Source organism: Larimichthys crocea, chromosome XIX, assembly GCF_000972845.2.
Source record: "Larimichthys crocea isolate SSNF chromosome XIX, L_crocea_2.0, whole genome shotgun sequence".
Taxonomy (NCBI): Eukaryota; Metazoa; Chordata; class Actinopteri; family Sciaenidae; genus Larimichthys; species Larimichthys crocea.
The window spans coordinates 8,799,699-8,815,968 of NC_040029.1; the positions used below are offsets into that span (position 1 = coordinate 8,799,699).

A 16,270-nucleotide genomic window follows, 5' to 3' on the forward strand; every position below is an offset into this window, starting at 1 on the left:
GAACTGAAGCTAACTCTAATAAATACTAAATACTAATACTGTCTAATTGGGTTTCTTGTTGCTTTTATATGACGTCCAGTTTGTGGATTTCTTGTTCTCTGTGATCTCAACACAGAGAACAAGAAATCCACAAACATCTTTAAGTTTCCATCTTGAGCCAAAGAGCAGAAAACCTGCCTGAGTTTGTCTTTTTTTATCGGGCACGAAATCACTATTCTATTGAACCGTCTCATTTCCATGACGATGCTTGGTGATTTATAACTTCACCGGGGAAGAAGTAAACATTAAAACGGGAGCTGACGCCATTCCCACACACACACACACACACACACACACACACACACACAACACACACACCACCACAGTGCTACCATGATTGTTATTTTATTTTTTTTCAACGGGGCAGTAAAAAGTCATCAAATGTTTCTGCCTCTGGCTCATCTTCAATATCATTTTACAAGGAAACCTAATGAATTGTTTCACAGAGCTCGAACTTTCTAGGCTGATTTGATTGCTTTATTAATCTTTCACCACTAATTAGCTCCTCAAGAAGGATCATTAACTTAAAACGAACAACATTAAAAAAAACTTAACACGAGTTACTTTTGTCGACCGTCGCTTACAACTAAAACTCTCAGGAGGAGGTGACTTCAGGGCAACAAGTCGACGTATAGGTCGGAGAAAATCTTTCTTTTTTTTTTAGTCCTCGTACTGATGATCTCATCGGTTTTCAGGACTTTTGCTGATCACAGACTGCGATGCACAAAAAGACGAGGACGCAGTAAAAATAGGTCGAGCGGCAGCACATTTTTTGGACTGAAAAGCACGTTTTCACAGGTGTACAGTAGCAGCAGAGGCACATAATACAGCTAAAGGAGCCTATTTTGAACTAGCACTGCCTAAAACTTAAGGAGCCCTGAATGTTGAATCTGGCATCAGATATCGATTCGATTTTAGTCTTTAATCATTTGATTGTTGTTGACTTTTAGGCAACAAAACTAAAGACACTTTAGTCTAGTTGGTCAGAATAGCTCTGAGGCAGTGATTCTCAACTGGTGGGTCGCGACCCAAAAGTGGGTCGCGGACCCGTTCTCAGTGGGTCGCGGCCTTTGCCTGGGAAAAAGTGTTAAGAACAAAATCCTGTGCTTTTATTTTGAAGTGGATTTTTATGCGCGGAGTGCCGTCTATCACAATCGCCACCGTAGGTGGCGTAAAAGCCTTGTAATGTAATAGACACCACCAAACTGCACCTCTTTTCATTAATAAATTTGAGAAGTGAAATTTTTCCTCAATTTGGGTCATGGCTTGTCCTTTAGGGGTGATGGTGGGTCCCGAAGCCAGACCAGTTGAGAACCACTGCTCTGAGGCAAGAGCTGTTGACAATTTTGATGTGCAGTTACCATGGTTACAGCTGTTGGCGTGATCGTTCAGAAGCTGTGTTAACCTGACGTTACGTTAATGTTGGCTCAACTCGTTTTTTTAAATGTTTGTTGCCTCGACGTTTTCGTGGTTCATCTCGGCTGTTTGTCGACGCATCAGGTGAAATTTGTGACCATTTTACAAATCAGGGTCCGAAAATTCAGTGATATGCCACCGCAGATTAAAAACGCCTACACTGAGACGACTCTGTTTATTTATGCAGACAGCAGAACAATCAAAGAGAACCAAAGTTACGATCCTGCTGCACATTTCCTTTGGAAAGAAATACAGAAAAACAAACGCAGATCTTTATTAATATGTGAAGAGGAAATAACAACGAGCACTGCCAGCAAACAAATCCTGAGCTAAAGAACGCAGCCCTACATGCCTGTGTATGTGTGTGTGTTGTGTGTGTGTGTGTGCGCCGAGTGTGTGTGTGTTGTGTTGTTTGTGTATCCTACCCTTATCTGGTGTTGTCTGGCCTCCTCCATGGTGCTCAGGGCACAGCAGGAGCCTCTGTAATCGATGCTCTCTCCTCTGATGTTCTCTCTGCATCTCTGCAAACACACACACACACACACACACACACACACACACACACACCACACTGTGACACCTCGCAGTATCTTCCAAAGCAGACGTGCTCTCATTAGGTTTTATCGAGACGGATGACTTGACGCTCTGTTCGAGCATCACGGCGACATGAAACGCGTTGTCGAGCAGGATGTGACGAGATCTCATCTCACTTTGTTTTTAATTGGATTTCTTTATTTTATTTTTGGATTTCTGGCTTGATAAAAGCAGAAACAGAAAACCCGAACACAAGTGGAGCATTTTGTTCTCGACCCATCCTGAACTTTTGTTTTTTTTTACTTTTGTCAGTGACCTGATCTCGACTCCCAAACAATGCTGTGACCTCCATCCATTCTCCCGACACCACCTCTGCTTAAACTATTCCCTGACTCGACTCGACGGCCTCACGTTCTGGGACTGGAACAACCTTTATTTGATTCTTCCTGCAGGCTAAAAGCTAAAAGTCATTCCCTCCCTTGTTATCGTGCTGAACCCGACACGTCTGCTGCGTGTAGCCGCTCATGAGCCGTGACTATAACTTAATCCTCCAGTTCTGCCGCCACCATCTGCTGGCGACGTTAAACAAAGAGAAAGTAATATTAATGTCGTCTACGGCAGGTTACAGGTTCATTGTGGACCGTGTAGCATTACAGATTATCATAAATTATGAGCTGTCATTGTTGAAGCTCAGCGTAATTATAAATATGGTTGTAGTAATCTTGTTACCCTGAGTAACGTTAGTCGATTGCATCTTTAGCCACCCTCTATAGACTCAGACACCATCCAGCTGCCAGCAGCAGAAACGTTTGGTTTTATTGATCAGATACGAACCATAACGAGGCGTATCATCAGCAGTGAGGTGTGTACGGAGGCGTGGGGCAGCTTACCTTTCAGCTGTTGGCTCCGCAGCTCCCTCTCCTGGTTGAACTGGGACTGCAGCTGCTGCAGAGCCGACTGGGACTGAGACAACTGCAGCTCCAGGGACTGTTTCAACAGAGAGATCTGACCACACAACAGAGAGAGAGAGAGAGAGAAGCAGATACAAATATAATTACTGCTGTTCACGTTGAAGGTTAGAGTAGTTTCTACTGTAAGTGCCGTGCTTGTTTCAGAGCTGACAGGTCGCCCTTAAACATAAAAACAGTAATTACACACAGAGAAATGTGATGCAGCTTCCAGTCGTCTGCGATCTCTGACTGCAACAGCAACGTTCACTTGTTTTCCCCGGAAATGAACAACTTGCTCGACTTGCTGCCACATGTAATTAGGCCAGCATCGTTAGCTCTCCTTGTATCCCCCGTGTGTCCGTCTTTATCCTCACATAAAAACATTTCTTCTACCGATTGTTTCGACTTCAGTCCAGAGTTTTAAATCATGCTTTTCGGTATCAACACAAGCACGTAGTTGGAGATTTCGCCGCCTTGTCTCGGTGAGCCGACAGCTTGTCGGACGGCGAGTGTCGGCGCACGGAGCCAAAAACACAAAACAGTTTTGTCTCGAGGAGATATTGGAACCATGAGGGCCCTTAAGTGAACTCTCTCAGCTGACGGCTCTGGTCCTCCACCCGCCACTCTTCCTCCAGCTCCGGCAAATCCCAGACGGGATTTAACACAGGGGAGTATTACATCAGTGACTGCAAGGTAAGATGGATTTAAATGAGAGGATGAGGAGCAGGGCCGGGATGAAGTCTGCACTGGTATGGGTTTAAAAAAGACAGACGGACGACCTGCACGGTATACTGTCCACTATCTGTCCGTTACAGCGGAATAACTGAACGTTAACAGCGTCGAAAACCTTAATGTGTTCATTAAACACTCTCTCACACGCACAACGCAGAGCCTGAGGCTAGGACACTGTAATGAAAATATCTTAATGAAAAAGAAGTAATTATAGATAAGGATGGCACACACACACACACACAACACACAGACTTTTCCATCCAGTAGAGCAGTTCTGCTTTGCTCTGTCCATCAAGTGTGCGAGGTGCTGCTCGGTTTGACCTTTTGACAGACATTTTTTTTGGGCTTGTTTATCTCAAAAGTTGAGAACAGTCGTTATCTCACCGCGACCTGATTGTCAATTCCAACGATGGAAAAGTTCTGACTCACCGCAAGGTGATGTGTAAACACGCTGTTGACATTCACCAACAGAGAAATGCAACAATAACAGCCGCTTAACATGATTTGTGTCGCAATATTTGATGACGACACACTCACACCTCATACTTAAGCCTTAATATAATTGAACAGGTGAGTTGTATATAAATTAGGATGCACCGAAATGAAAATTTTGGGCCGAAACCGAATAAAAATTAATGGTTGGCTGAATACCGAAACCGAATTGAAATGGGTTGTTAAATTTTTCACTATTTTTTTACTATTGCATAATAGCCTAGAATAAATGTTTTTTTTTTTCAAAGAAAGTCAAATTTTATTTCCAGTTAGTAAATTTCATTAGTATAATTATTATTTCATTTATATTGTTAGAAAGCCCGTGTTGTTTTAATCACTGTTAATTTGTTCTTGAAAGAAATATTATTATATTTCCGGTGAATTTCCATTTTTCAAACATCATGAACGCATTCATAGTCATTCCGCGGTCGTTAACGCACCTCGACATGTGTGAGCACGTAGTTTAGAGGAAGTATTAGCTCCCTAAGAGCCGTGTACGATGATTTTTTGCCTGTTTTTCCTATATCCTGCATCGTGGGTTTATTGTGTGTGAATGGAAAAGAATCAGCAACCCTGCCAATCACCCGCACTTGTTTCATGCATCAATTGCGTCAGCCACTATTCGGCCACTTCACGCAACCGAATGTGGCATTTTTTTGGCAATTCCGGCCGAATACTTTCGGTTGCCGAATATTCAGTACATCCCTAATATAAATTCACCCTCAGTACAGTTGTCATGAACGGGGAAATTAGCTACAGAGACCAAAACTGTTTTGTACCAGGCTGTAAACCTGTTTATTTCTGCTGTGAACATGGGGACTTATGGAGCTGACTCACTTTGGAGCCGCCAGTGGCGTTTGAGGAACTGCAGTTTGTGGACTGTGCAAATGAAAAAACAAGACAAATGAGAGATTTCAAAGTCAGACTGTTCGGAGGTGGGCGTCTTGAAAGGTTGCCAAGCTGGCATTGCTGGTTGCTGGCTCTCAGCTCGTCAGAAAAAAAATGTTGATCTCGATAGGACGAGCCTCTTTGAGGTTTCATTGTGACCCAGCTGAGCTGTGATCCCCAGAGGCAGCGCGCTCGGCTGCTGGGCGACGCGGTGTAAGCAGACAGCATCAAATGCTTCTCGCTGCTGTGGAGCTTTAAATCTGACCTGAGCAGCTCCAACTGTGCTGCTCATTTCTACTTTCTAAGCAATCGGAGCCTAAAGGAAAAATTAAACTATTGATTCACATGCATATTGTGCCCACACACGTGCTACTGTATGTGCATATACAGGATACATACAGCATGAGGATCAATTGCCTGTGAGATGTTTTCTTTGGGGGAAACTAATTAAAAAAAAAAAAAGAAGCTGTTGTTGTTTCATTCTGCGTCGCTCCAGGAAAAGAACAGAGGAACTGGACAGAAATAGCACAGGTTTATCCTTCGTCTTTCAGGACGACTTATTGTTGCGTGTGAGAATTCTGTGAATTTTAGCAGGTGAATGTGGTTGTTAATCACATTCACAGACGCAGTCAGAGGCGGCAAAGCCGGGAGAGCGTGCCTGTGTGAGACGCATCTCTCCTCGGCCGGCGCTATTTTTGCTCCCAGCTTTAACATCGATAGCGAGCCGTCAGTCAAAAGGGATCCCGAAGTGGTCGTGGGGGGAAAAGGTCACGTTTGGGGGGTGCCCTTATTTTTGTCAAAGCCAGAGAACTGGCACCAGATCGCACTTCGTCACCAGTCTGTATGCAAATCTCTCGTCCGCCTTCGGCAGCTCAACCAGACACGATGAGACCGACGCTCTGCTGGGGAGGATACCAGCTCAACTCGTCAACTCAACAACAACAACTGCCGTCTTGGGCAACGCTACTGTCAGTGCAAATGTATCGCAGATATTCTTGGAATAAACTTATTTTAACATTTTAAATGCTGGCGTGACCAGAGATTTTGTCCCAGCCGATCAGAAGTGACTGCCATACCCATCCCACTGATCATTTTCAGCCAGAGCAGATGGCGTTTGCATGATTTCTGTCATTTTTGCATCTTTTTGTTTGACTGTCACTCAAAATGCTGTAAATCTGAGACGTGGCATCCTCAAACGACCTCCTCCGATGGAAGACATTAATTGTTTGGATCACTACTTCATCTGACGATGATGTACTACTGCTGAACCTAACAAGGAGCTTTAATTTTCAGTGTATGTATCAGTACGTGTGTTTACCTGCTCCCCGCAGGTCCTCCACCTTCCTCTGCCAGCCCTCTCGCCGCCATCATCTCCAGCCTTCTGCTGAGACATCTGAGTCACGCGTCGCCTGTTTGTCGGCCTCGTACTCCTCGTTCAGCTCCTCCTCCTTAATAAGCGCACCTCTTCCCTCAGAGAGACGACCAGAGTCCGGTCAGAATGACATTTAATTGCATTTGTGTCCATGTGCCCCTGTCTGTAATATCGTACGTCTCTATGAACCTGCTTCCTATTCTTTCGTATTAATATACGGGCACACCGGCACCCCAGGTCCACTGATTATGCTGATAACAAGTGTGATTGTGAAGCGGAAGGGGCGAGGATGAATGTGAAACAAATGGAAAGAGAAAGTGGACTGACAGGATGAGATTGGGATTTTACCCATGCATCTCTCCATTTCTGGTCCAAGTCATCTGCCATCTTGTCCCTCTTCTGCTTCTCCTCTGTTCTGATGGACATCACTCTGGCTTCGTGCTGCTGTCTCTGGGTCTCGATCTCCTCCTGCAAACAGACGCACGTTATTAAAGCTAAGATTGTCTTTACACCTCTGGGCGTCTCACGGGACGCGAACCTCACGCGGTAATTGGCAGGGCGTGGTGAGGTGAGACCGGAGCCCCGCTTCTCTTGGAGACTGTTATTAATCCAATTAAAGATGAACTAACTCCAATAAAACGGGTTTAATGTAATTGTTGAACAACAACACAACGCAAAGCTACTAAAACAAAGAACGCCTTCTCGAAGTGCTATCTCTGACCAGATGCGGCACTTCAATAGCTGATGACTCATAACGTCCACCTCCACGTCTATTTATAACGCCGTGGCTGCAGGGCTGCTTTTTTTTTATTTTTTAAATGTGCCGCTTCCAAAGCAGTCTTCCGCAGGTCCAGCAATGAGACGCTCGCCGGGTTTATGCTCCTGGCTTCATTAAAAACACTAAAAAAACCTTCGAGTGCGTTTCACCAGATCATGGAAATTATGTCCAGAGGACATTTTACATGTCAGCGAATCTTAATATGTTGAAAGAATAAATAAACTGGTTATAGCTGGATGTAGCAGGTGATCAGCTGTGTTTATTCTTCATTGCTGTATCGCTGGTTTGAATATTCGCGGGGTCAGAGATGCCTTCCAGGTCGTCACCGATCATAATAATTCGATCACTTCACCGCTCTGACATGTTTCTTGATTGAGTCGCTTAAAACAAACCTATTTTGAAGACAGCCCTCTCTAACGCCACTAAAAACTTAAAGTGCTGCATCCAAACTCAAAGTTTATCAGTAAAATAGTTGAAAACAAGCACTCCGTCTTCTTATTCTCAAGTAACTCAAAAAACATCCAGATTTCGGGCTGTTTACGAAACATCTCCGTTTTCACGGCGTAATACACCTGAATATAACACTCGTATGTTTCATCATCTTCAGCCCAGCGGACAAACTAAACAGCTTTTTTAGGTTGTTTGCACATTTCGTGTCTCTTTAGTTTCTCCTCACACTAGGAAGGAGACTGTGACGCGAGGGGGCCGCAATCAGAAACTAGACGTGGCTAAATCTTACACACGGTCCTTTAAGTACTGCACTTTATTACTTTCCACTGCTGCTTATATCGCAGACTAAACCTGACGTCGCACAGCTCAACATGTTAACCATGAACTGTAAACATAACATTTATTTTGTGCTGGATATTTTGTTGCATAAAACACGACACAACGCAAAAAGTTGAGCAGAAGTTTTTGCTTTCTTTTTGAAACAGTATAGTTACTCGAGGCTTTACACCCTGCTTAACAGTAGCTGGTGTGTTCACTATCCTGCAATGAGCTCAGCGCGAACACGAGATACAATCCCCCGTTAGGCTTGCAAATCCTCTGGTTTTACAGAGCCGGGCTCTGTGTGGTGCAGTTCGCTCCTCATTCAGGCCCTCTGTCCCCTTCTTATCCTCTTTTATTCAGCTTTTTTATTCACCCACTCCTCGTTATACTGTAACTCCGTCTTTGTTCACTGTGTGTAGCATTTCTTTTTATTTTGACGCCGCTGTGGCAACTCTGCGATATTCTAACTATTTTAATCATATGATAATAACCATTAATAAAAAACAGCCTCTCTCTTGCGCACACACTCTTCCCGTCTCTCCGGCAGGGCTCCTTTCAGACGCAGGACCACTCAGCTCATATAGCCTCATCATCATTATCTCACAGCTGGCCTCAGTTGAATCTCATTTCCTGCTTTCACACCGCTCTTCCTCTCTCTCTCTCTCTCTCCGATCTTCGCTCCTTCCTTCTATCCTCCCTCTTTGTCTCGCTGGAACTTCTGAGAAACCGTTTTTTTTCCTGCCCTTTCTGTTTCATCACTGTTCAGACGTTTGTTTAATGAACTTAAAATAAACCCCCTCATCTCTAAATCCTCTTGGTTTTATCCTCACCTGCAGGTCGGTCAGCAGGTTGCTGGTCTCTCGCACTCGGGATCTGGGTGCGTCCAGCTCTATCTTGAGTTTCTCCTGAGTTTCCCTCAGACAGTTGATCTGTGTTGAGCTGAACCCAGGTTCTGCTCCCCTCCCTCACCAGCTCCTGGAGGTGGGACACCTGAAGACTCAGCGAGGGTTATCACACTCATCATCACCATCATCATCATCATAACTCTGAGCAGTCTTTCATACTCCTGATTGGCCATATTGAGTTTGGCCGAGAGCTCCTCTTTCAGGTTGTCGAGCTGCTGCTGGAGGCGGTCTCGCTGCCTCCCAGTGACAGCCGCTTTATCTCAAACTCCTGACTCATTTTCTGGAGGTGAGAGTGAAAAGAGGAGGAAATGAAAAGACGTGTGAGGAGGAAGGACGCTCGTCAGTGCTGAACCATGAAACCAGAGGCTTGTTTGTAGAATTTGATACTGCAGATGTTTACGATCAAGAGTCCAGCTCTTCGTTTTGTCTAATCTTTAACGAGCGACTGTAAATCCCATTTGTGTTTATATGTGATTAAAAATGCCAAACCACGCAGCAAATCCTTCCTCCTTGGTTTCCCTCGCTTGTAATTCCTAGCATGATATCGATTGTGGGACACATTTATGAAACACAAGCATCGTTGTGGTTTGTTTGTATTGTTGCAGTTGTAGCTCCGCTGGATAAACAGCAAGGTATCCTCTTGTGGTCAAATTAAGATCGTTTTACAAACCAGGCTCTGACTTCTCTCACCGCGTCCTGGCTGTTTTTTTAATACTTAAAAAGTAGCAGAAATCTGTTATATGTCATTTCTTTGCTGTGACGTACAAATAAAGACTTCCAACATCTCTCATCTGTGAGACGCGTCTGGAGCTGCTGACAGCGACGACAGGTAGACGGTTCATCTCTCAGCGACATCTGTCTATCCGTCTATCTATCAAACCGCCTCAGTGTGTAAATTACAGTCGTCATTCACCTCCCCAGTCTGCTGGTGAGAAACACGCAGGTGTAAACAATGAGAGTTTTCCCGGGCTCTACCTTCACACGACGTGAACAAAAACTGCAAAACAACCTGCCATCTTATAGCGATCCACACCGAGCCGAGCAGCTTTCCATTACAGTACATGCACTTGTGTCTTGGCTGCTTAATACAAATACTATACTCCACAATATATTTAAACAAGTGGCATTTCATTTGTTTATATCCTCCTTTGTGCTGTCGTATCCTCTGCGGGCTGAAAGAGAGTAAGCTGTTTAGTGTGTGACAGGTGGCCTTAACTACAGCTACAAATACTAGTCAGCTTAAATTGAATATCGTTGGGTCGGGTTCTGGGTATTTGTGATGTTTTATTAAGAGAAAATAATCAGATTAAACACAAATGACACTTATAATGAATTATGCTGACGCTCACATTGTAACACAGGTTCCCACTCCTTTTTAAACATCAAATTCACGGGACTTTTGCAAGGACTTTCCAGGCCCGTTTTGATCAAATTAAAACACAGGACTAGGCGTGCATAAGTCTGAAACACAGATCAAGGTTTACTATCGAGGATCATTTCCCGTCTTTCTCGACGTACGTGAGAAAACACAAAGACCTGCTCATAGTGTGGCACAACAAGCCACCCGCGTGAATTACATCTCAACCCACGGCCCGGCGCTCGGCCGAGCCGGATGAGAATACGACTGCAGAGCCTCTGTCCTACTGATGTCTCATCTGGCCCTAAGTGGAACTGTGGCGCAGTTATGATTAATACGGCACAAGCGATTTGTAGAATTAGTCATTTTATTGCACGGCTTAGAAACTCGTTAAATCTTCTGACCGGTTAAATGTAAGAAAAAGATGAAGAACGTGAACTTTGGCCGTTTAAAAAAATGACAGACTCCATCTGTGTTCTTCATCTGTGGTCTGCATCTGTGTCTCACTCTCTGTCTTCATATTGTGGGTCTCCATGCGGTGTCTCCATCTGTGTCTCCATCTTGTCTTCATCTTGTCTTCATCTGTGTCTCCATCTGTGTCTCCATCTTGTGCCATCTCTAGCTAATCTGTGTCTTCATCTTTGCTCTTCATCTCTGCTTCATCCTCTGTCTTCAATCTCTGTCTTCATCTCTGTCTTTCTCGCTCATCTGTGTCTCCATTTGCTGTGGTCTCCATCTCTGTCTTCATCTGTCTCCATGCTCTGTACCCATCTCGGTCCTTCATCTGTGTACTTCCATCTGTCTTCCATCTGTGCTTCATCTCTGTCTCCATCTGTCTTCATCTCTGTCTTCACTGTGTTTTTTCATAGTCTCCTCTGTGTCCTTCATCTCTGTCTCCATCTGTGTTTTTCATCTGTGTCTTCATCTTCTGTCTCCATCAGATTTGAAAACTTGTAAACTTTCCTGATTTTGGTTTGAATTATGCTCGGACATAATGGAACGGTCTTTAAATTATCATGTCAGCTGTCCCACAAATGAATAAACTAAAGGAAATCTTCTTACTTAAGTTTCTCTCTTGTCAACTCATAAAAAAAACACTTCATTCAAACGTGACAGAAGCAAAATAAAACTCACCGGATCATCTTGGTTCATCTCTGCGTTGTTTCAACAATAACCAATTCCGCTTCGGTCGATAGAAATCCTCAATTCGCAAAGTGAGACGTGAAAATATTCTGGTAAAATGACAAAGGAGTCTGGTCTGTAGATAACAGCGTCAGTTTCCCGTCAGAAAGGACCGACTGCCGGCAAAGTAAAGCGCTGATAATATTCTAATATAGCGTACAGTTAAATTGAAACAGATGTCAATCAAAACATGATCTTCCACGTCTTCATAGCCTTCAAAAATAGTTTGAACAGCACAACGAGCTGTTTTTCAGACCAGGTTTTCTAAAATTTCTTTCCGATTTTTGTGGATGCTTAATAAAACTTTGATATCATATTTGCATTTTTACCATTTCAATGTATTTCCAGAGGCTTTAAAGGTTCACAGTGGGACTACTAATCATCAGTCGTTGTTCTTGTGTCTTGGTCTTGGTGGAGCTGTTATTTGTTCTTAAGTCTTGTAGCTGCTCCTGTGGGACAGATGGTGTCCATTAACAGCTCACTCAATTAACAAGCAGATCAAGTCTGAGTAATTAATTTTTGCCTCTGCATACTCAAAAGAAGAGTTTTCATAAATGCAGCTCACAAACTGCTCAAACATTACCCGTCAGAGCCACATGGGAAAAAAACGTGTCCCCGTTACATCATCTCCATCCTCTCTGCCAGGCCCTGGAGGAGCGTCTGAAGCAGGAGCAGAGGGAGGAGGTCCACGCTCTGAAGGAGGCCCACAGGAGGACTTTAGACATCCTGAGACAGCAGTCAGACCAGGAGCTGCAGACGCTGCGCTTTGAACTGGAGGACGAGGGGAAGGCAAAGCTGGGTAAATGACGGCCTCTCTCCCTGTTTCTACCTGCTGTGTTGAACAAAGAGGCGCGAGAATTCAAGGGTTGAAGTGTAAGAGAGACTGTGTGTGATAACGGGACTAAATCAGCAGATAAGAATCCAACAAGCGACACTTTTCTGTGATCTGTGAACAAACGCTGCAAAACAATTCACAAGGAACAGAGGGGACATCATCAGACTGTGATATTTCTTCTCACAGTGATGATGCTCCTGTTTAGAGCGCCGCATGATTGTTCACGTCACGCCGAGCGGCACAGACAGTAACAGCAGGTTACAGAGCCTGAGACGGACCTGTAACCTGGTTTTAGATTTGGAGAGAAGGTAGAAGATAAATGTTTTATTGTAAACATACAATTGAGATACATTTTCCATTGGAGAAAAGTTCCAAAAATGTTTCTATATCCGATCGATGATTCTTAAAAAGAAAGTCAGACTTTAAAAATATCAGAATTGGCAGCTCTAGTTGGGGCGATGGTCGTGGCCTGGGAACTGGAGCCGGTTCAGGTCCAGCGTGGACCACAGCATGGAGCGTAAACAAAGATGTTTCTGTCTTGCAGCGTCTCTTCGTGCAGAGCTGAACCACCTCCACGCTACGGCCATCGAGCATCTAAAACAGATCCACCTTAAAGAAAACAGCGTCGCCAAACGAGAGCTGGAGAAAGCGATGGAGCAGAGCCACCAGCAGGTGACTGTGACGTTTCTTCATCCTCTGTTTTGTATCATCTGCTCTTTGTCTTTGTGACCTAGTTAACATCTGAACTAATTACTGTCTCTCTGTTTCGTATATATTTTTCATCTAGGAACAAGAGCTCCTGGTCCGTCTCTCAGACCTGCAATCAGAGGTGTGTTCCCGTAGCAACCGCATCACCGATCTGGACCACGAGATCCACTCTCTGAACGAGACCATCGACACTCTGACCAGAGAGCTCGAGCTGAAGGGTAAAGAGGTGCTGCGGGTCCGCAGTGAAGCCAACCATCAGATAAGGTACAGGAAGCCAAACATCAGTTTCACAATAAGAGTCTACAGAAGTCATGTCAACATCTGTCATTTTATCAGCTGACCATCATCTTATTGCGGATTATTATTACCAGTATCTGTGTGTATGTCGGTAACGAGAAGTTGAAGTACTAGAAGGGCTGGCTGGAGGTTATTTAGACACAGAGCTCTCTAACAAGTTGATATTCTCACTGTAAAATGTAACTCTTGCATAGCCTGCAGTAATTTCGCTCGTCCTTATCTATAAGCAGAGACAAGAAGAGAAAATGTTTCCTTAAAGCTGCTTTAATCCAAATCCACAGCAGCTTTCCAACCATCTAAAAAGTATCAAGAGTTACTTTGAATCCAGTTTTTTAAAAACTCTGTCTGTCCCAAAGAAACCGACTTAGCTCCATTTATTGTAATAAATAAACTTGTAAACCGTTTAAAAAGGAAATATTCTTACACACGTTTTTCTTATTGAACAGAAAAATTCAACCGTACAGCTTCTGAATTTAAGTTTCTAAGATCAGCTGAACCGCCTCGGTTTGTCAATCAATCACCAACTCTGGTCTGGCAATCCTCAACTCACCGAACGAGAAGTGGAAAAACTGTTTCCTGTCAGAGGAGTCTGTGTCGTGAAAGTATTTTAAAATGTAGCAAACGTGTTTCTTTAAGGGATGTTTCATAAAGGAGCCGATCCTGATGTTCCACGCCTACACCGTCTTGAGAAATGATCTTTTGAAACCAGGTTTTTCGAGTTCACTCAGATTTTTATTGATCAAACGTGCGTTTGTACCGTTTCAGTTTCTTTAAAAGAACCTTGATTTTGCCGTGAACGCACGACTCTCTGCATTACTTCCTTCCACTTAGATTGCAGACAGACAAATTATGACCCTCGCATTAACACGGTAGCCATGGATACCGTTTCTTCTTTAACCCCACAGTCCCACTTGGAGCTCCGCTCTTTAGGTCCCAGCTGACTGCACATCCTGTCGTCTCCCTCTATAATTTAGTGTCAGTCTCATGCTCCCGACCAGGAAATTAAAAATATTCGAAACCTCTCACGTTATGTTATCTTTGCATGTGAGCTGCTGTAATGCTGCATCGTGGTTTATTGATGAGTTTTGTGTCTGGTGCAGGGCTCATGAACAAGACCTTTCGAAGAGACATGAGAGGGACTTGGGGGAGATAAGTATAGCCCATCACAGAGAAACACAGATCATGCTGGCTGACTTCAACAAGGCCCAGGAGGTCCTCAAAGACAAGATATCTGCTCTGCAAATACTGTAAGTCGCACGAACTCATGAGCAAGTCTCTTTATCGAATTGCTTTCTCATCCTGTACATGCCGTGTCGTTTTTGTCCAGGTTGGAGGGGACAGAGGAGAAGTTAAGAAACAGAGAAAGCCGGCCAGAGGACCTGCACATCATAGCAGAGCTCAGAGAGATGGTCACCGAAAGAGAGGCTCTGGTCAAGAAGCTGGTGGTGAGTGCAGCAGACTGTGGAAGGAACAACGTTCACAGAAATCCGGCTTCTTGCTCAAATCTGATTTCTTATTTTTTAAACTGCGGTCACAGATTCTGCTGGCCGACATCGTAACCGTTACCGGCAGATTCAATCATCCGGAGCCGGCGCTGTAATTGCAGCAAATGTGCGCGGCAGCAACAGTGTCTTTAAAGATGGTTTCCCAGCGTGAATAACGTCTCTCTGTGACTAATTTTAAAAAAAAGACTGAGCGTCAAAGTTAATTCTTGACCTTGGAATAGTCCGCACATCTCGCAGTCGTCTCGCCAGTCTTCTGATAAATGATGAAGACGGTGAGATGCAGTTAAAAGCACACAGACGTTTAAAGCCCTCGATACTTTCTGAGTCTCACTTCTTTTATTTTAAAAGGACGACAAGAAGTTCTACCAGTTGGAGCTGGTCAACAGAGAGACGGGGTTCAGCAAGGTCTTCAACTCCAGTGCCAACGTCGGCGTAATCAACCCTCTTATCAAGGTGAGTGTTGTTGAACACGAGTGGCGTGAACGCCGAGGATCGCGCGTGGCTGTTTATGACAGCACGAGCACAAACATAAGAGGATGTGAGTCATACCGCTCTACCCCAAACACCACACTCATCGTTCAATTTTGTGGATTTGGCACAATCCGTTTAAAATATGAAACAATTCACGGCGGACTGTGTAAACAGATTTGTTATTCCTGCTGCTAAACGTGTCTCATTACAGTGTTTTAGGTTTTTCTTGTAGCTGGTCTCTGAGAAAGAGTTTCGTCCTCCTGAAAAAATGTAATTTTTGGACATCCGGACCACGACGAATATAAACCTCCACTGCATGCAGGCTGGCAGCTTGTTTTTCATTTAATTCGATCTTGTCCTTTTTATCCGTACCTTCAATTTAGTCTATTGTTTGAACACGGCGTATATCACCAAAGCACAAATTCTTCCTTCTTCTTCCCCACGTACAAAGACGCTCATCATCCTTTCTTGTGCGCACGCAGCTGTCACACCGACGGTTTGATTCCAGGAGTCACGGAGAAACAATCGTGCTTGATTTCAGCGTGCCTCCTCCTCGTGGAGGTGTTTCTCACTCTTCATATTAGATTCCCTCACTTACACTTCTAAACCCCCATGTGCAGGATTAACCCATTTCTGATACTTTATGTATCTATCTATCTTTCTAGTTTTTCTATCATTGATAAATTGTTGTTTTCTGAGTGTACTCTGAACATGAATGTAAGAGTAAAGCACAGTCGCGTCATGCTGATACTTCTCATTGTACATTCCCTGTCTGTCCGTGTTGTACAGAGGATTGAAACATCAGATCATAGACATGAGCAAAGTGTTTGCTCTGCGTTCAGATCTGTATTTGGACAGAATCTTTCTTTTCATGAACCTGAGCTGGAGGTATTCTCCATAACCAGGGCACAGATGAGTCTTGGTGTCATCCTCCTGTCTTGAAAAATAAAATGCACTGTCCTGGGATGTGATATGTCCTGTATGCATACATTAAGGTTTTCACAGTGTTAGATCAGAATTAGCACAGGAAAGATCTGT

The 16,270-nt window shown here is 44.0% G+C and overlaps 1 protein-coding gene across 5 annotated transcripts in view; it reads left to right on the forward strand.

The window, feature by feature from the left end:
• The window catches only part of fam184aa (family with sequence similarity 184 member Aa), a 52,178-nt gene that overhangs the window by 25,545 nt on the left and 10,363 nt on the right, over positions 1 to 16,270 (forward strand). For all 5 annotated transcript variants that reach the window (XR_003464258.1, XR_003464256.1, XR_003464257.1 and 2 more), the window contains 6 exons: positions 12,062 to 12,215; positions 12,796 to 12,923; positions 13,039 to 13,223; positions 14,357 to 14,503; positions 14,584 to 14,701; positions 15,110 to 15,214. Coding sequence is in view for 2 of the 5 variants with exons in the window: in XM_019271874.2 (XP_019127419.2) it covers positions 12,062 to 12,215; positions 12,796 to 12,923; positions 13,039 to 13,223; positions 14,357 to 14,503; positions 14,584 to 14,701; positions 15,110 to 15,214 (837 nt within the window). In the remaining 3 variants the exon portion in view is untranslated. The remainder of the gene's footprint in view (positions 1 to 12,061; positions 12,216 to 12,795; positions 12,924 to 13,038; positions 13,224 to 14,356; positions 14,504 to 14,583; positions 14,702 to 15,109; positions 15,215 to 16,270) is intronic.